The sequence below is a fragment of the Loxodonta africana genome, chromosome X, assembly GCF_030014295.1.
Source record: "Loxodonta africana isolate mLoxAfr1 chromosome X, mLoxAfr1.hap2, whole genome shotgun sequence".
NCBI classification, from domain to species: Eukaryota; Metazoa; Chordata; class Mammalia; order Proboscidea; family Elephantidae; genus Loxodonta; species Loxodonta africana.
Window position 1 is genome coordinate 68,528,651 of NC_087369.1, and position 16,970 is coordinate 68,545,620.

The 16,970-nt window shown below is 41.6% G+C and overlaps 1 protein-coding gene across 1 annotated transcript in view; it reads right to left on the reverse strand.

The window, feature by feature from the left end:
- Window positions 1-12,260: 12,260 nt before the first annotated feature.
- LOC100663464 (spindlin-2-like) overlaps window positions 12,261-16,970 on the reverse strand; it is a 35,952-nt gene continuing 31,242 nt past the window's right edge. The window contains exon 2 of the mRNA XM_064278440.1: window positions 12,261-13,947. Within this exon, the coding sequence (XP_064134510.1) occupies window positions 13,359-13,947 (589 nt within the window). The 3' untranslated portion in view covers window positions 12,261-13,358. The remainder of the gene's footprint in view (window positions 13,948-16,970) is intronic.

Below are 16,970 nucleotides of genomic sequence, written 5' to 3' on the forward strand. Positions count from 1 at the left end.
GCCTGCAGGTGGAAGAGAGAGGACAGAAAGAAAAATTTATTATGTCATAAGGTGAACTTCTTCCGATAGCGATGTCTCTCTGCACCGTGTGTTGGCGCCAAAATTTTCACAAGGAGCCGCACACCAATGCCGGAAACTCTGGCTGCGTGCCTGCAGTGCCCTCCTTCTATGTTCCTTAATATGTTTGGAAGGGCGGGAGCATTGGTGGTTCTGGCTGGGGTAAGGAACTGTGCAGGAGAAGGGCGGGCTACCTCCTCCTTACTGAGGGTCCCCAGTGTCCACTGCCCCCACTCCCCTGCCACTGGCGCCCACTCCCAGCCCTCTACAAAGCTCCCATCCCTCCATCCCCCTGACCAGCACCCACTGCCCTCTTGTCCTGAAGGCGCTGCAGTTGGCTGCCCACATGCCCCGCTCCGACCCCAATCCGTTTCTTGGTACCCACCGTCCTTGCTTTCCAGCGCTCACCTTCAAATCCTTTCCTGGCTCCTAAGGCCACCCCATTTCCCTATTGCCCATTGCACTCCTCCACGTCACCGGGCGCCCATCCTCACCCCATATATCCCCACGCCCCCCACCCCGTGGAGTTCATCTTCCCCCTTGTCCTTCTTCCACCCTGGCGCCCACCAATGGCCTTGCCCTGCCTGGAGCCACCGCCAGGGATCTCGAGCCTCACGTACCCAAATCAGACACCTCCCTGCCGCCAGTGTTGTGAGCTTGCGGTGAAGGAGGATCCGCAAGAGCTGGGAGGGGGTGATCCTTAGGCGAGGAGCGTGTCTAGGAGGGCGGAGAGGCAGGTGAAGAGGATGACTGTGGTCATCAGATCCCGGCTTGAGAGTCCTCGGCCTTTCTGCTGGTGCTTGGGTCTCTCTGCTACACAGGTTTCCCACTCGCCCTGCTGCAGCAGCAGCTGCAGTCTCCTCCCTCTTAAGGTAGCGCAGCTTCCTGCCAGGAGAGAGTCCTCCCCTTCCTTCCAAACAGAGCGTGCCCCTTCAGTGTACACTCCCTGCAGCCCTGTGGGCACGGGAGTCATGTCTGGTGCCTGGGTCCTTCTCCTTTCTAAAGTGTGGGCAGTTGGGTCCAGAATCACCTCACTGCAATTCCTAATGTCCCTACCCAGGGTTTAGCCTCACTGCACTCACCAACCTCTTCCCCCTCCTGGCCTCTGCCCCTCTGCTTTCCATACTGCAGGAATTCTCCTTTTCCTTGTTCCTAGTGCGCTTATGGTATTACCTTTATATACACGTATATGCCTTTCCTCTCATATAAGGGGACTTGGGGTAGAACAAGAGATGCACAGTGCTCAATGACTCTTGTAATATTTTCTGACTGGTCATTCCCGGTTTTATCTCTCGATTACATTTATTTTTCTTTTTGTTTTTATCTGACTGCAAAATAATTACATGCACTATGTGAACACTGTTTAAATTTCAGAAAAGTGTTGTTAAGAAGAAAATTATTAATCTCACTTTTTTTCCCCAGGGCTCACAACAAAATAATAACATTCATTATTTCCTTTGCCTGTTTTCTAAGCTTTTTCGAATCCTAGCAGAATTTTGTATATTTAATTTGCATATTTAATCTGCCCTTTTTCATATAGAATAAACATTTGCTCAGTGCATTATATGGTTTTGAATAAGTTATTTAAAAAATTCATTCAACAAATATTTATTCAGCACCTATTACATTCCTGTCACTTGGTCAATAACAATCTATTATAGAGTCGCCCATAATTTAAATTTATCTCCTGCTACTAGACATTTAGGATAATGTTTCCACAAGAAATGGTAATATGATCTATTTATCAAAATAGAGAGCTTTGGAAAAAATAACTTTATTTTTTCAGTAGGTAAAAATGGTATTTTATAAATCAGTGGAGGAAGATTGAGTATTTTTTAAGGAATATGGAATGATCCTTTAAATATTTTGGGAAAAGGTTTTATACTAAATTCATACCCATATTAATATTTGATTAATTAAAATGTAAAATGCAGCAGAATAAAACAAAACAAATAGCACATGAATGAATGTAAAACCCCCAAGGACATATGAATATTTTAGTTACTTATGGTATCTGAATCAAGGGATGGGTTGGATGTCGACAGAAATAGGTTTAAAACAATAAAATAATTTCTAAAAAGGAAACTAACATCAATAAAAATGTGAATTCATTGGTGAAATGTCTATTCAAGTTGGGTACACCTTTTTTTATTGTGTTGTTTCAGAGATGCGGAAATATTGGGTCATTCTACTTTGTTCTTCTTATTCAATATTGCTTTGGCAATTAGGGGCCCCATATCTCTCTATATAAATTTGAGCATTAGCTTTCCATTTTTGCAAAGAAGGCTGTTGGAATTTTGATGATTATTCTGTTGAATCTACAAATTGCTTTAGGTAGAAATGGCCAATAAGCACAAGTAAAGATACTCAGCATCATTAGTCATAAGCGAAATGCAAATCAAAACCACAATGAGATATGGCTTTAGCCCCACCAAATGCTTAGGATTAAAAATTAAAAAAATGACAGGTATTGGTGAGAATCCCAGCCTAATCCAATGCTGGTGGGATTGTAAAATGGTACAGCCACTGTGGAAAAGAGATTGGAAGTTCCTCAAAAAGTTCAACATAGAATTAGCATTAAAAAAAAATGATCCATCAATTCCAATTCTAGGTACATAGCCAAAAGAACTGAAAGCAGGAACACAAAAAGATACACATATACAAATCTTCATTGCAGCACCATTCACAATAGTCAAAAGATGGAAACCTAAAAATCCATCAACAGATGAATGGATAAACAAAGTGTGTTATATACATACAATGGAATGTTACTCATCCATAAAGAGAAATGAAGTTTTGATACATGCTACAACATGGATCAACCTTGAAAACTTTATGCTGAATGAGGTAAGTCAGTCAGGAAAGGACAAATAGTGTATAATTCCACTTATATGAGATATCTAGAAGAGGCAAGTATATACAGACCTAACTTTATTAATGGTTATGGAGTTCAAACAGAACAAGGGGATACTGAGTGGTTTAAAATCAGGAAAGGCGTGAGTCAGCGTTGTATCGTTTCATCATACTTATTCAATCTGTATGCTGAGCAAATAATTAGAGAAGTCAGGTTAAATGAAGAAGAACACAGCATCATGATTGGAGGAAGACTCATTAACAACCTGTGATATGCAGATGACAGAACCTTGCTTGCTGAAAGCCAAGAGGACTTCAAGTACTTACTGATGAAGATCAAAAACTATAGCCTTCAGGTTGGATTACATCTCCACATAAAGAAAGCAAAAATCCTCACAAGTGGGAAAACAAGCAACATTATGATAAACAGAGAAAATATTTCAGTTGTCAAGAATTTCATTTTACTTGGATCCACAATCAAAGCCCATGGAAGCAGCAGTAAAGAAACCAAACAACTTATTGCATTGGGTTAATCTTCTGCAAAATGCTTCTTTAAAGTGTTGAAAAGCAAAGATGGCACATTGAGGACTAAGGTACGCCTGATGCAAGCCATGGTATTTTCAATTTTCTCATACACATACAAAGCTGGACAATGAGTAAGGAAGACCAAAGAAGAATTGATGTATTTGAATTACGGTGTGGGGGAAGAATATTGAATATACCATGGTCTGCCAGAAAGACTGAACAAATCTGTATTGGAAGACGTACAGCCAAAATACTCCTTAGAAGTGAAGATGGCAAGACTTTGTCTCATGTACTTTGGACATGTTATCAATAGGGACAGACCCTGGAGAAGGACATCATGCTTGGTAAAGCAGAAGGTCAGTGAAAAAGAGGAATACCCTCAATGAGATGAATTGACACAATGGTTGCAACAATGGGCTCAAATACAGCAAACGATTGTGAGAATAGGCAGTGTTTTGTTCTGTTGTACATAGGGTCCCTATGAGTCAGAACCAACTAAACAGCACCTAACAGTAACAACCCCCAAGAAACCTTTTTATACGTGTTTGTTTCTAATTGCTCCACCATGAAAATTTAAAACCACAGGTATAAAAAGAAAAAAGTAAATTTTTTTTTTACAGGTATACTATCTGTTTATTAATTATTTATATGTCCGTGCTTTATACATGAAAACAGTTAGCCTAAAGCTTACTATTTTTACTCAATGCAGTGATCAGAATGAGTAAAATTTGAAGTTAGACCTTAAATTAAAAATTAGAAAGCTATTAACATCTAACTTAACTGCATAACTGTATTAGCTGACTCAATGCAATTTACTTATACAAAATATAATGTATCAAATTATATATTCAAATTAGTAACTGGCATAAATACATAACAATTGCAATGTAATCACATTTTAAAAAATCATTTGAAACTTATTTTTCCAGGGAAAGTAAAACAATGGAAATTATTAAATTATTTTCTTAAAAAATGTTTTTAACTCTTTCTTGCTAGAGAAAAGTTTAAGCTTAACTAGATGCTAGATGTCGTCAGTATTTTTTTTCTTTTCAGCACTTGACATGATTAATGATAGATTGAATAGTTTTGTAAAATTTATTGTAAACAATTTTTATTTAGTTCTCAAAGCCCAAGTCACATGTAAAGGCACTGAGGATCAAATATAAAGGTAGCTAATGACAGTCAATAGGCAGAGGTAAGCCACCTCTAGTGATATGAGTTCAAGAATAAGCAATTGATTGAAAGTCTTCTGGTCACAACCATCTATTTGCCATGGTTCAGTAGTGCTGATATTACATGCACTTTGTGTATATATCTTCCATGAACTCCACTTAAATGTCGCTGATGTGATACCTAAGAAATCCCCAAAGAGAGAAATTCAATCTAAGGAATAAGATTTTATAAGATATGATTGAGCTTTGGAGTGCCACAAATCATTATAATAGCTAACGTTTTTTCACCTCCCTCCCTGTGCCCCAAAAGTATTAATTTTCTCCCCCTTGGGGGCAAGATCAGCTTTGTCAAGAATGTATGATCTAAGGCTTGCAGGGTAAGGCAGGAAGACTGGATTGTATATCACATACAATAAGATACCTTTGGAGAGTTTTAGGCGAGAGGGTGACATAATCATTTCCATTTTTAAATGATTTGGCTATTATGTGGAGAATTGAAGGAAGGCAAGATTGGAGGCAAGGACACCTGGTTAGGAGACCTTAGTTCCACACACCAAATTTAATCAGGCCCAACGCCTTATCTTCTCTTCCAAATCCTTTAGTTATGGAGACTAAATCCTCTTCCAGGGTGCCAAAGCATCAGGTCATGTGCTTACTGCTCTTGTTTTCATTTACCTCTTAGTTGTTGGTCCCTGGGGATTTTTCTCACCATTTTTAAAGCTCAAATATAAGGAGACCTGTTATTTTATCAAGCATTTTTTAGTGGAAGAGTTTTCATCTACTCACTTTTTATCCTGTCATAAACCAGTGTGCAGTTCCCTTTCTTGATGATGGAGACCAGAAGATTACAGGGGAGTCACAGGAGTCATGTTCCTACTTTATGAGTTCCCTCCCTCAATACTACTGCTGTTCCTTTGACAAGTGAGGTAAGAAGTTCATGGTTAATCTCAGAAGTCACAGGAAGTAGTTAAAAAAAAACAAAGACATTAAGGCCTGTGGTGCGATGGATCACTTTTACATGGCCTTTCCAGCCATGGTCTTGTAACTCCTACCAAATGATTGGATAGGGCTATGCAAATAAGGTGCTTATGGCCCACTAAGGTGATTGGATAGCTTGCTAATAATATAAATAAGGTGCATGGCACCCTTGTGGGGGTGGGTCCATGCAAATAAGGTGTGTGGAACTCTAATGAGGGGGTTGGTCAGTTTTGCCATCCCACTAGGCTTAAAATGACCTATCCCAGAGGCAGAAAGGGGGAGTCTCACTACCACCAATAAGAAGAGACAGGTGTGGAGCACATCTGTTGGACCCGGAGTTCCTGCACTGCAAGCCTCCTAGACCCAGGAGCAAGGGTGGATTATCCAATAGGCAAGGTAAGCAAGCAATATGCTTACCTTGCTTACCAGATCATCTGTAGCGAACAATTCAACGTTTTTTCATCACGTCAAAGATTCTGCTTCTAGGTATGGTTGGCATCTGTCTCTCTCCCAACCCCACAGCACCTTCTTAAAAAATCAAAGACTCTTTTCAAATTTACAAATGCCGACAGGGTGAATGACCCAGTAAGCAAGGTAAGCACAGACTTACTTGTGTTTACTTACTAATCTGTAGTGAACAATTTCACATGGGTTTCTCCACAACTTTGATGTGTAGTGAAATTGTTGACTACAGATAATCTGCACAATGCTTACTTTGCTATTGGATAATCTACTCCTGCCCAGGAGACAGAGAGAGAAGCTGTAACACAGATGACAGTGAAAAACGGTCATGCAGCAGTAGCAAGAGCAATAGCAACACAAGACAGTAGGAACCAGGAGACCTGTGCAAGCAAGGTGGCTGTGGTGGGGCTTGCCGATCCACATAGCTAAGAGTTTTAGCACTTGCTGGACAAGGCCCAGAGTAGGGCCCAGCAGCAGAGGGCAAGAAGAAGCTGCCCTGATCAAGAAGTCTATTCTGAGTTGTACCTTGTTACCACCCTAATAAACCACTTAACTTTAAGTGTGGATCATGAGTTCTCTGAGACATAGTAGCGAATTACCAAATTACTGAACCTAAAGACCAGAGGGAGAGTACTGAGGGGATGGGGATTAGTTGATATTAGAGATCATGGAGTGGTACAGCAGTTTGGAAAAATTGAATATTTGGGACATCTTTAACCTCCGACTCATAGGAACCAGCTTTGTGCTGATCCTTATAAAATAAATTATTTATTTAAGGCCCCACTGAAAAATTTTCTCCCCTAAACTATACCCCATTGCAAATTATGCCCAGTTATATTGTGCAAAATGGTAACTGCACAAAGTTAAGGAATTCAATTTTTTTTCTCATACCAACAATTATATATACCAAACCCAATTCCAGCTCATAGCGACCCTATAGGACAGAGTAGAAGTGCTAGGACAGTGGGGCTTGCTGGACAAGGCCCAGAGTAGGACCCAGCAGCAGAGGGCAAGAAGAAGCTGCCCTGATCAAGAAGTCTATCCTGAGTTGTACCTTGTTACCTCTGTAAAGTTGTTACCTTTGTAAAGTTCTGTAAAGTTGCAATCTTTACAGAAGCAGACTGCCACATCTTTCTCTCCCGGAGCAACTAGTGAGCTCTAACTGAAAACCTCTCAGCTGGCAGTCGATCATTTAAGACTGCACCACCAGGGGTCGCAGAATTATATATAATGGTCATCAAATACGATCTTTCAATTCCTCTGGCTTCATATCTTCATCTGATTTCTCTAGTTGGTGAGTTTGGGAGGAGTTGGGTATCTGAGAAACCTTTTATGTTATCTCTTGGGCCTACCCTCTTTTAGGCAAAAGATGCATTCTGATTTACTCTCTACCACAGGGTAAGCTTTATGGGCAGGATTACTTGTTCCTATGAGGGATGCCTGAAGCTATCCAGCTCTGCCTGTAACTAGGTGAAGCATAAGGAAGTCATTGTGGGCCCATATCTAACTATTGACTTTTAACAATTACAAAGGCGATATTTTGACTTCATTTGTATGATTCTTGTGCTTGTTTCTTGATTAGTTACAAAATTGTAAAGATAAAAAGTAGTTATTTATTAGCCCTCTGAAACCTCAACTGTAACATTATGTTGAACTGTGGCACAGTCTCAATCCTGAGGGAAAGGCCGAAACATTAAAGATATACCTGGATCTAACATTACTTCTCCAAAGTAAATATAAGACTTGGATTACATTAACAGGGAAATGCAAAAAATTCAAGCTCCATACAGAAGAGGATATGGAACAAGGGAGATCATTGCTGATGTCAGGTGTGGATAACATTGCAAAGAATGAGAATTCCAGAGCATTTAAATATGCTTACGTGGAACCTGTACATAGACCAAGAGGAAATTGCTTGAACAAAACAAGGGGATATTGCATGGTTTAAAATCAGAACAGGTGTGCATCAGGGTTGTAACCTTTCACCATACCCATTCAATCTTTTTGCTGAGGAAATCTGAGAAGCTGGACTATATGAAGAACATGGCATCAGGATTGGAGGAAAACTCATTAACAACTCATTAACAATATGCAGATGACACAACCTTGCTTGCTGAAAGCCAAGAGGACTTGAAGCACTTACTGATCAAGATCAAAGACTACAGCCTTCAGGTTGGATTACATCTCAACATAAAGAAAACAAAAACTTTCACAACTGGACAAATAAGCAACATCATGATAAACAGAGAAAATATTGAAGTTGTCAAGGATTTCATTTTACTTGGATCCACAATCAATGCCCACAGAAGCAGCAGTCAAGAAATCAATTGACTTATTGCATTGGGCAAATCTGCTGCAAAAGACTAAAGTATTAAAAAGCAAAGCTGTCACCTTGAGGACTAAGGAGCACCTGACTGAAGCCATGATATTTTTAATCACTTCATATGCGTATGAAAGCTGGACAATGAATAAGAAAGACTAAAGAAGAATTGCTGCATTTGAATTATGCTGTGGGAGAAGAATATTGAATATACCTTGGACTTCCGAAAGAAGGAACAAATCTGTCTTGCAAGAAGTGCAGCCAGAATGCTCCTTAGAAGTGAGGATGGCGAGACTTCATCTCACTTACTTTGGGCATGTTACCAGGAGGGACCAATCCCTGGAGAAGGGCATCACGCTTGGTGAGGTAGAGGGTTAGAGAAAAAGAGGAAGACCCTCAATGAGATGGATTGACACGGTGGCTTCAACAATTGGCTCAAACATAGCTATGATTATGTGGAGGTGCAAAACTGGGCAAAGTTTTGTTCTGTTATACACAGGGTCTCTATGAGTTGGAACTGTCTTGATGGCACCTAACTACAGTATCATGATCTCTAAGAGTTTATATATACATATAAACTGTAATGCATGCACAGAGCAAAGCTGATTGTCTGTGTGAATCCATCACTAATAGCATACTCACCTCCATCTTAACTCACCAATACTCAGAAAGGACCATACTACTTGGTTTTGGGGAGTGGGGAACAGTACCTGCAATGCACTTTGAACAATCCTACTGCAGTATGCGCATGTGTCCTTTATCCAGGCAGGTACAAATTCAAGCCCTACTCTAATCCTACCCACTTTCGAACAGCCAATTGCTTTAAATTCTGCACTAACTGTTCTAATTCTATGACAGACTCTGTTTGGACTACCTGCTACCCCATTACCAAGATATCATCTTTTAGGTTCTTACCTGGTGTCTTAGTTATCTAGTGCTGCTATAACAGAAATACCACAAGCAGATGGCTTTAACAAACAGAAATTTATTCTTTTACAGTCTAGGAGGCTAGAAGCATGAATTTGGGGCACTAGCTCCGTGGGAATGTTTTCTCCCTCTGTAGATTCTGGGGGAAGGTCCTTGTCATCAACCTTCCCCTGGTCTAGGAGCTTTTCAGCACAGGGACCCCAGGTCCATTCCAGATACTTCTTTCCTGGTGGCATGAAGTATCTTTCCTCTCTGCTCAATTCTCTCCTTTACATCTTAAAAGAGGTTAACTCAACATACAACCTAATCCTGTAGATTGAGTTCTGCCGCATTAACATTACTGCCACTAATTCTGCCTCATTAACATCATAGAGGTTAGGGTTTATAGCACATAGGATAATCACATCAGATCACAAAATGTTGGACAACCACACGATACTGGGAATCATGGCCTAGCCAAGTTGATTCACATTTTTGGGGAACATGACTCAATCCATACCCCTTGGTCCTAACATTGGGCTAGGGGAAATTTCCGGGGGCGTGGAGATGACTGCAAGAACATATCTAGATTTCTTTGGGTCACTTTCTGATTCTCCAGTGGGTCATCATCATCAACACTGTATGTGAATCCAGGGCAGTAAGAGCTCAAATGCCTCATCTATGGTTTTCCATGAAAGTTTGTCTGTCTCATGGAAATCTTCAAAAGAAGGCCAAAAAAAAAAAAACCTGTGTTGTTTTTGGCTCCTTCTGTATTTCCCTTTCATCCCATATCCTATCTAATAGCAAATTCTGCAGACCTTACTTGTAAAAATATAGCCAGAATTCGAACGATTCTCTCATGTCCACTGACAGTCAGAAACTACCATTATCTATGATCTGGAATATTGGAACAGCCTCCTAATTGTTCTCCCTGCCTCCACCCTTGCACCCCTATGGGCTATTTTCCAGGGTTGCCAGAGAGAACTTGTTAAAATATAAGACAAATCATAGCACTCCTTTGCTGAAAATGCACAGATGGCTCCCTATCTCATTCCGTGTAAAAGCAAGATTCCATTCTAGGAACTACAAGACTCTAAGCTATTTACCTCTCCCTCATCCCCCCCCCCCTTTTTTTTCATCCCCATTACCTCTCCAAACTCTTCTCCTGCTATTTTCTACCTTGATCCCTCAATTCCAGCCATGCTGGCATTCTCAGTGTTCCTTGACTGTACCAGACCCACTCCTGTCTTGGGGCCTTAGCACTAGCTGTTCCTTCTATGTGGAATGCTTACCCCACATGCAGCCCCATGACTAGTTCTCTCCTTGCCTTCAGATGTTTACTCAAAATCCATGTGTTCTCAGTGAGACCTTTCTTGGCTACCCTGTCTAATAGCAGCCACTTCCTTAATGTTTCATTTTCCCATGCTGTGCTTTGTTTTTTTCCTTCTCAGCTCTTATCACTATGAAAATACTTCATGTTTTGCTTGTTTATCTTGCTTACTGTCTGTCAAACTAAATGAAACTCCATGGGTGAGAATTTTTTTTCTTTTGGCTTCTTTTCTTTCTTACCATATCATCAGTACCTGTGCCTAGAAGAGTGCCTGGCAGAGAGCCCACCCAAAATAAGAATTTGTGGGATGAAGCTAAAACCAGTAAATTAAAAAGTGAATGGAGACCAAGTAAGAAAAAACGGGGACGGGGTAATTTTCTCTGGGTCTAACCAAAGAGTTACAGATGCAAATGCCTCCAGGAGGTAACTGGGTATTTTGTTAGAGTGAAGCATGCCAGCTGGGAGTGTGGCCAACTGGAGAGGGCACTTTGAGTCCAAAATGGGCTCAGCCCTTTCTCAGACCCAGCTGCTTGTGTCCTTGTTGGAATGTAGGCACTAATCCTTGATTTTTTTTTTTAGGAGAAGACAGATATATGGGTTTTTGAAATATGAAATCCTCCAAATGTCCAAAGTAGTTAATTTAAACAGAGAAAAATAAAAATCACGAGGTCAAACAAAATATGATAGCTGATTGAAATTGGCTTATGGTGGTCTCATGGTGTTTGATGGAATAAATCGTGTGATATATGAGAGAAAATTAATCCTACTATGACGAGGTGGGCTTGTCTCGAGTAAATCTTGAAGCAATCAGATTCAAATCATGTTGGACAGAGAGAATGAACTGGAATTATCACCATCTTTCAGTTCCTGGAAGCTCCCTGCCTCCCTCCAGTATGCATGGAGGTAGGGAAGCCTGGGCAGTGGAGACTCGCTAGCACTCTTTCTTAGGGGACAGTGGTATAGTTTAGTGAGGGTTGGGGAACCCAGAGAAAGGTCTTGGGAAGGTACTTCAGGAGAATGACTGCACGAGAATAAGGAGGAGAGAAAGAGAAGAATGCAGACCCATGAATTGGGACACCTTATTTCTGAATGACTTTATTGGGGTTGCCAACTCTTCTCATCACCAACCACCATCCCTGTATGTGGCACAACATACCAGAGGGAGTTAGTCACAGTCACAACTCCCAGCTCAATCTACCTCATGTAGCAGAAGTGAGCTGTGTAAACTTCCATCACAGTTCCTGATGAGCTTGTGTTAGGCAAGACTGGCTAGGAGGTACTTTCGAAGGGGTCGGCAGTCCCTGGCTTTGTGGGGGATCTGGCCAACATGGTGCTTCTGGAGGCAGGAGCTTCCCACTGTTGGAGCACTAGGTGGCACCACCTGTGGATTCAGGCAGCTGCTGAGAGAAGGATGCACTCTCAGAGTACTCCCCATGCCTGGGAGAGACATCGAGCTCAAGCCTCTGAAGTTTCTCCTCTCTAGGGAGGCAAGGAATGTCCAAGAGGAAGAACAGTGAGGGAAATGCTATACTTGGATTCAGGTTTTTCTGACTAAAATACTTTCCAAATGCAAGGTGGCACATCTCCCACAGTTCCATTCCCCACAAGTATTGCTTATCCAGTGAAGGGAAAATGAACCAAGACTTTCAGGCCAAATATTTCCTGCACCAGGGTGGTCCAGGAAAAGTGAGGAGGTGCCCCATAGCCCAGCAGTTATGGGCTACCACGGTTAGTGTGTTTAGCTGAGGGCTGAGGTTCTGCTCAGCTGGAGGCAACATGCAGCAAGAGGGTGTGCCATGGACTCCCTGAAATAAGAAAAGCCTTCTGGTATGAATTTGGTTCCCGCTTAACTGGCCTGAGTCATCCAGTCAAATACCCTCCTAGGGAACCTCCAGTTGAGCTGGCTTCTTTGACAATTGTCCCTTTCTTTTTTCACAGAGCCAGGAAGGGCAATGTGGGTGCTGCCAGAATTCCAGCTTCTTCCAGGCCTTTCCCGTACATCCTGCACCCCCACTCCCCACACCCCTTTTCCTGTGTTCTCACTCCCTCTGTTAGTCTTTCTTCCTAACATTTCTTCTTCAGTGTTTCTTCCACTCTGGCTTCCCATGCATGCACAGATCCTCTCTTTGTGCATCCTTTATTATCTCCCCCAGACTCCTGCCAGCTTGATCTCTCACCCCCTTGCTCTGGACCCCTTCCATACTTCTTTGTGACCCTCTCTACTCAGTCTATTGTCTGTTTTCCTCTAAACTCTAAGATCTCACTCTCTCCCTGTCATTCTCCACCACCTTCTCAGCTGGATATCTCCCCCTCACTAGTTTTCCCTTTTCTCCAGGGAGCCTCTCCATTTCTGGCATCTCCCCATCTCTTCCTAAGCGATTATATCCTCCTCTCTCTCCCTCACAGCCCATCTCTAATTCCTTCCCCTCCGCCTCTCTAGGCCAGGCCACCTGAGTCCTATTCCATTTTTAGATGACTGATTATGATACCAGCTTAACTTTATTCACAGCCGGAATGTACAGCTGTTCCTTCCTTTCCTGCTGCTCCACAAAACACACTCAACCTTTTCAAGAACACACATTCCTTACACAAGGCATGTCATGTCCACATACATTTGTATTTTTGAAAACAAAACAACAGTTGTTCTAGCTAAGATGTAGGGTTCACAAGGACCCTTAAGCTTTCAATACACCAAAAAGGAACATGTTTTGCATGTCTACAGAGCACACAAATGTGGCAAAAGTTACCATAACAGTTAGGACTTTTTCACCAAATCATAGACATAGATGTGGAAATCATCATCAAACTTGATGAAATACACAGAGGGTTTGGCTTCCACTTGGTGGATGACCATGCCAATTCGTTTGGAGCCATCTTCTTTGGTATATTCCACATGTTTACCTATCAGGCCATCTACAGCTCCCCCTGGCTCCCTCTCTGCTGGAGGAGACTCATTGGACTCTGGCATGATACGGAGATCACCTTCTTTATAATCGTCTAAAAGCTGGTACATGTACAAGACAGGATCTTTCTCATAGGTAATATAAAACCAGGCTTTCATGATAGGTGCTTGGGCTAAAACCATCCCCCTCCATTCATCCTTAGAACCATGCTCGCCCTCAAACATATGTTCCACTGCTTTGCCAATTATTGTGTTTGCAAGGTTAGCGTCACTGACTTGAGATGATGCCACCCTGTCAGAGAGAATTTTAAGAGACAAAACTCTTTCATCTCTATGAAGTTCCAGTCCATAGACACAGTCAATTCCATCATATTTCACCAGATAAAGAGAAGGATTTATATGTACCTGATCCAAAATGGTTCCTTTCCACTGGGTGATGGGTCTTCAGTTTCCCTATTGCTCAACGCACTCCTCCACCCCACTGGGCACCCACCCTCATCCCATATCTCCCCCTGCCTAGAGTCCATCTCCCCCCTTTTCCTTCCTCCACCTTGGTTACCACCAATGGCCTTGCCCTGCCTGGATCCCACTGCCAGGGATCTTGAGCCTCAGGTGCCCATATCAGACACCTAGCTGCCGCCAGTGCTGTGAGCCTGTGGTGAAGGAGGGTCCACAAGCCAAGAGGTGGATGCTTGAAGAAGCTGGGAGCGGAGGGTCCCTGGGCAAGGAAGGCAGAGAGGCAGGTGAAGAGAATGGCTATGGTGTCATCAGTGCTTGGCTTGTGTGTCCTCATCTTCCCTGTTGGATCTGATGGCCCCTTTGCCACATCTGCTGCTGCAGTGGCTGCAGTCTCATCCCTTTTCTGTATAGGACTAGGTTTTCAGTTTCCTATTTGTAGCAAAGCCTTGCCTTCCTGCAAGACACTGCTCAGGAGCTCCACCTCTGCTTTTCAAATTCCAGAGCAGTGGCACGTATAATCAGCCCTTTCATTCCCCTGCTTCTTCAGGGATGACCCCTAGAACTGCCCTTTATTTTTTCCAAGGATGTGATCTCTATGGAAGCAGCCTGTCAGACTGCCACATATTTCTCCTGTGGAGCAGCTGGTGGGTTGAAACCACCAACCTTTTGGTTAGCTCCTTTTGGAGCAACCAGGACTTCTTATATGGAGGCATAAATCTACTATATTCAAAAGAAATACTTGTATGTACACACACGTACATATACACACGCATTCCTTCCCATATATATCTACTGATATTCATATTCACAGACACATAATCCCACATGCACACCTTCATCCAATCCCATAAATACAGACTCATATCTTGGTATATACATACACTCTCAAGGATACACATATTAGGATTTTCTCCAAAGAGATGTGTAGCCTTCTTTCAGATTTGGAGACATAATTTTGGAGAAGAAGCTATGGTTTATGTATAGGTTTTAGACAGTAATTCTTGAAAGTTGTAGCAAGTTCTCTAAACCCTTATGCAGTTTCTCAAAAAAAAAAAAAAACCAATTGTCATCGAGTCAATTCCAATTCATGACACCCCATGTGTGGTGAATAAAACTGTGCCCCATAGGGTTATCATGGCCATGACCTTTCAGAAGCAGATCACCAGGCCTTTCTTCTAAGGCACCTCTGGATGGGTTTGAATCCCCTGTTTGTGCCGCCCAGGGATTAGCTCCCTATAATGTGGCATCCATTTGCATCTTGTTTATATCTTTTTTTGTTATTTATAGTACTTAGCACAATATCCTGTAATTCTGAAAACAATGAATATTATTAAGATATGCTATTAGGTAGGATATTTTCAGGTACATGTAACAGTAAAGCAAACTCAAACTGGTGCAAAATGAAAAGAATTTATTGGTTAATGCATTTGAAAAATCTAACACATGTCATGTTAGACTTAATCTGGGCACTCAGTGATGTCACCAAAAACCTTGGTTTGTTCTGTCTTTTCTTTTTTTGCTGATGTCAATTTCTTCCTGAAACTTATGGATGTCAGTCTCTTTGGGATGTTTGTGATTCCTTATTCGTATACAGTGAGGGCCTCACTCCAGCAACTTTTGATCATAATTATTTTGCTTTATTCTGATTGGACCATCTTAGGTAATTTGCTTGCCCTCTTAATGTGGTCAAATAAAATGCTATTTTTAATTATTGTAGGTTTGGTTTATGTACTCTTTTCACATTAACAAAGTGGATCCATTTGGCGAATTGGCTTATGCCAATCAAGGACCATCCCTAAAGTTGGATATAGGGTCAATCACATCAAAATGGCATGGGTGCTACACAATGAAGGAGGATTGAAAAGGATACTGGTGCATTAATCAACAATGTCACTGCGATTCCCAGTTATTACTTTGAAAAACAATCTAAAATTTTCTGTTATTCTTCCAAAATTTGTGTTTGCTTGATACTATTCACTACCAATGGCATATCCACTCATATTTCACTGACTAAAAAACCAAATGAAATCCCCTGCTATCGAGCCAATTTCAACTCACTGTGACCATATAGGACAGAGTAGAACTACCCCATAGGGTTCCAAGGCTATAAATCTTTACAGAAGTAGATTGCCACATCTTTCTCCCAAGGAGCAGCTGGAGGGTTTGAACTGCCGACTTTTCAGTTAATAGCCGAGCACTTTAACCACTGTGCCACCAAGGTGCGACTTTCATTGTCTCATTGTTGTTAGATTGTTAGGTGTTCTCCAATCAGTTCTGACTCATAGTGAACCTATGTAAAACAGAACGAAACACTGCCCAGTCCTGCGCCATCCTCACGATCTTTGCTATATTTGAGCCCTTTGTTGCAGCCACTGTGTCAATGCATCCCATTGAAGGTCTTCCTCTTTTTCGCTGACCCTTTACTTTACCAAGTATAACATCCTTCACCAGGGACTGGTTCCTCCTGATAACATGTCCAAAGTATGTGAGTCTTGCTATCCTCACTTCTAAGGAGCATTCTGGCTGTATTTTATCCAAGACATATTTGTTCCTCTGGCAGACCCTAGTATATTCAATATTCTTCGCCAACGCCATAATTCAAAGACATCAATTATTCTTCCATCTTGCTTATCCATTATCCAGCTGGTGAATGCACATAAGGCAACTGAAAATATCGTGGCTTGGTCGGGTGCACCTTAGTCTTCAAAGTGACTTCTTGCTTTTTAACAGTTTAAAAAGATCTTTTGTAGAAGATCTGCCCAAAGCAATACATTGCCTGATTTCTTGACAGCTGCTTCCATGGACGTTGATTGTGGATTCAAATAAAATGAAATCCTTGACAACTTCAATATGTTCTCAGTTTATGATGTTGCGAGGATTTTTTTTTTTTTTAATGTTGAGGTGTAATCCATACTGAAAGTTGTGGTCTTTGGTCTTCATTAGTAAGTGCTTCAAGTCCTCTTCACTTTCAATAAGCAAGGTTGTATCATCTGCATACTGCAGGTT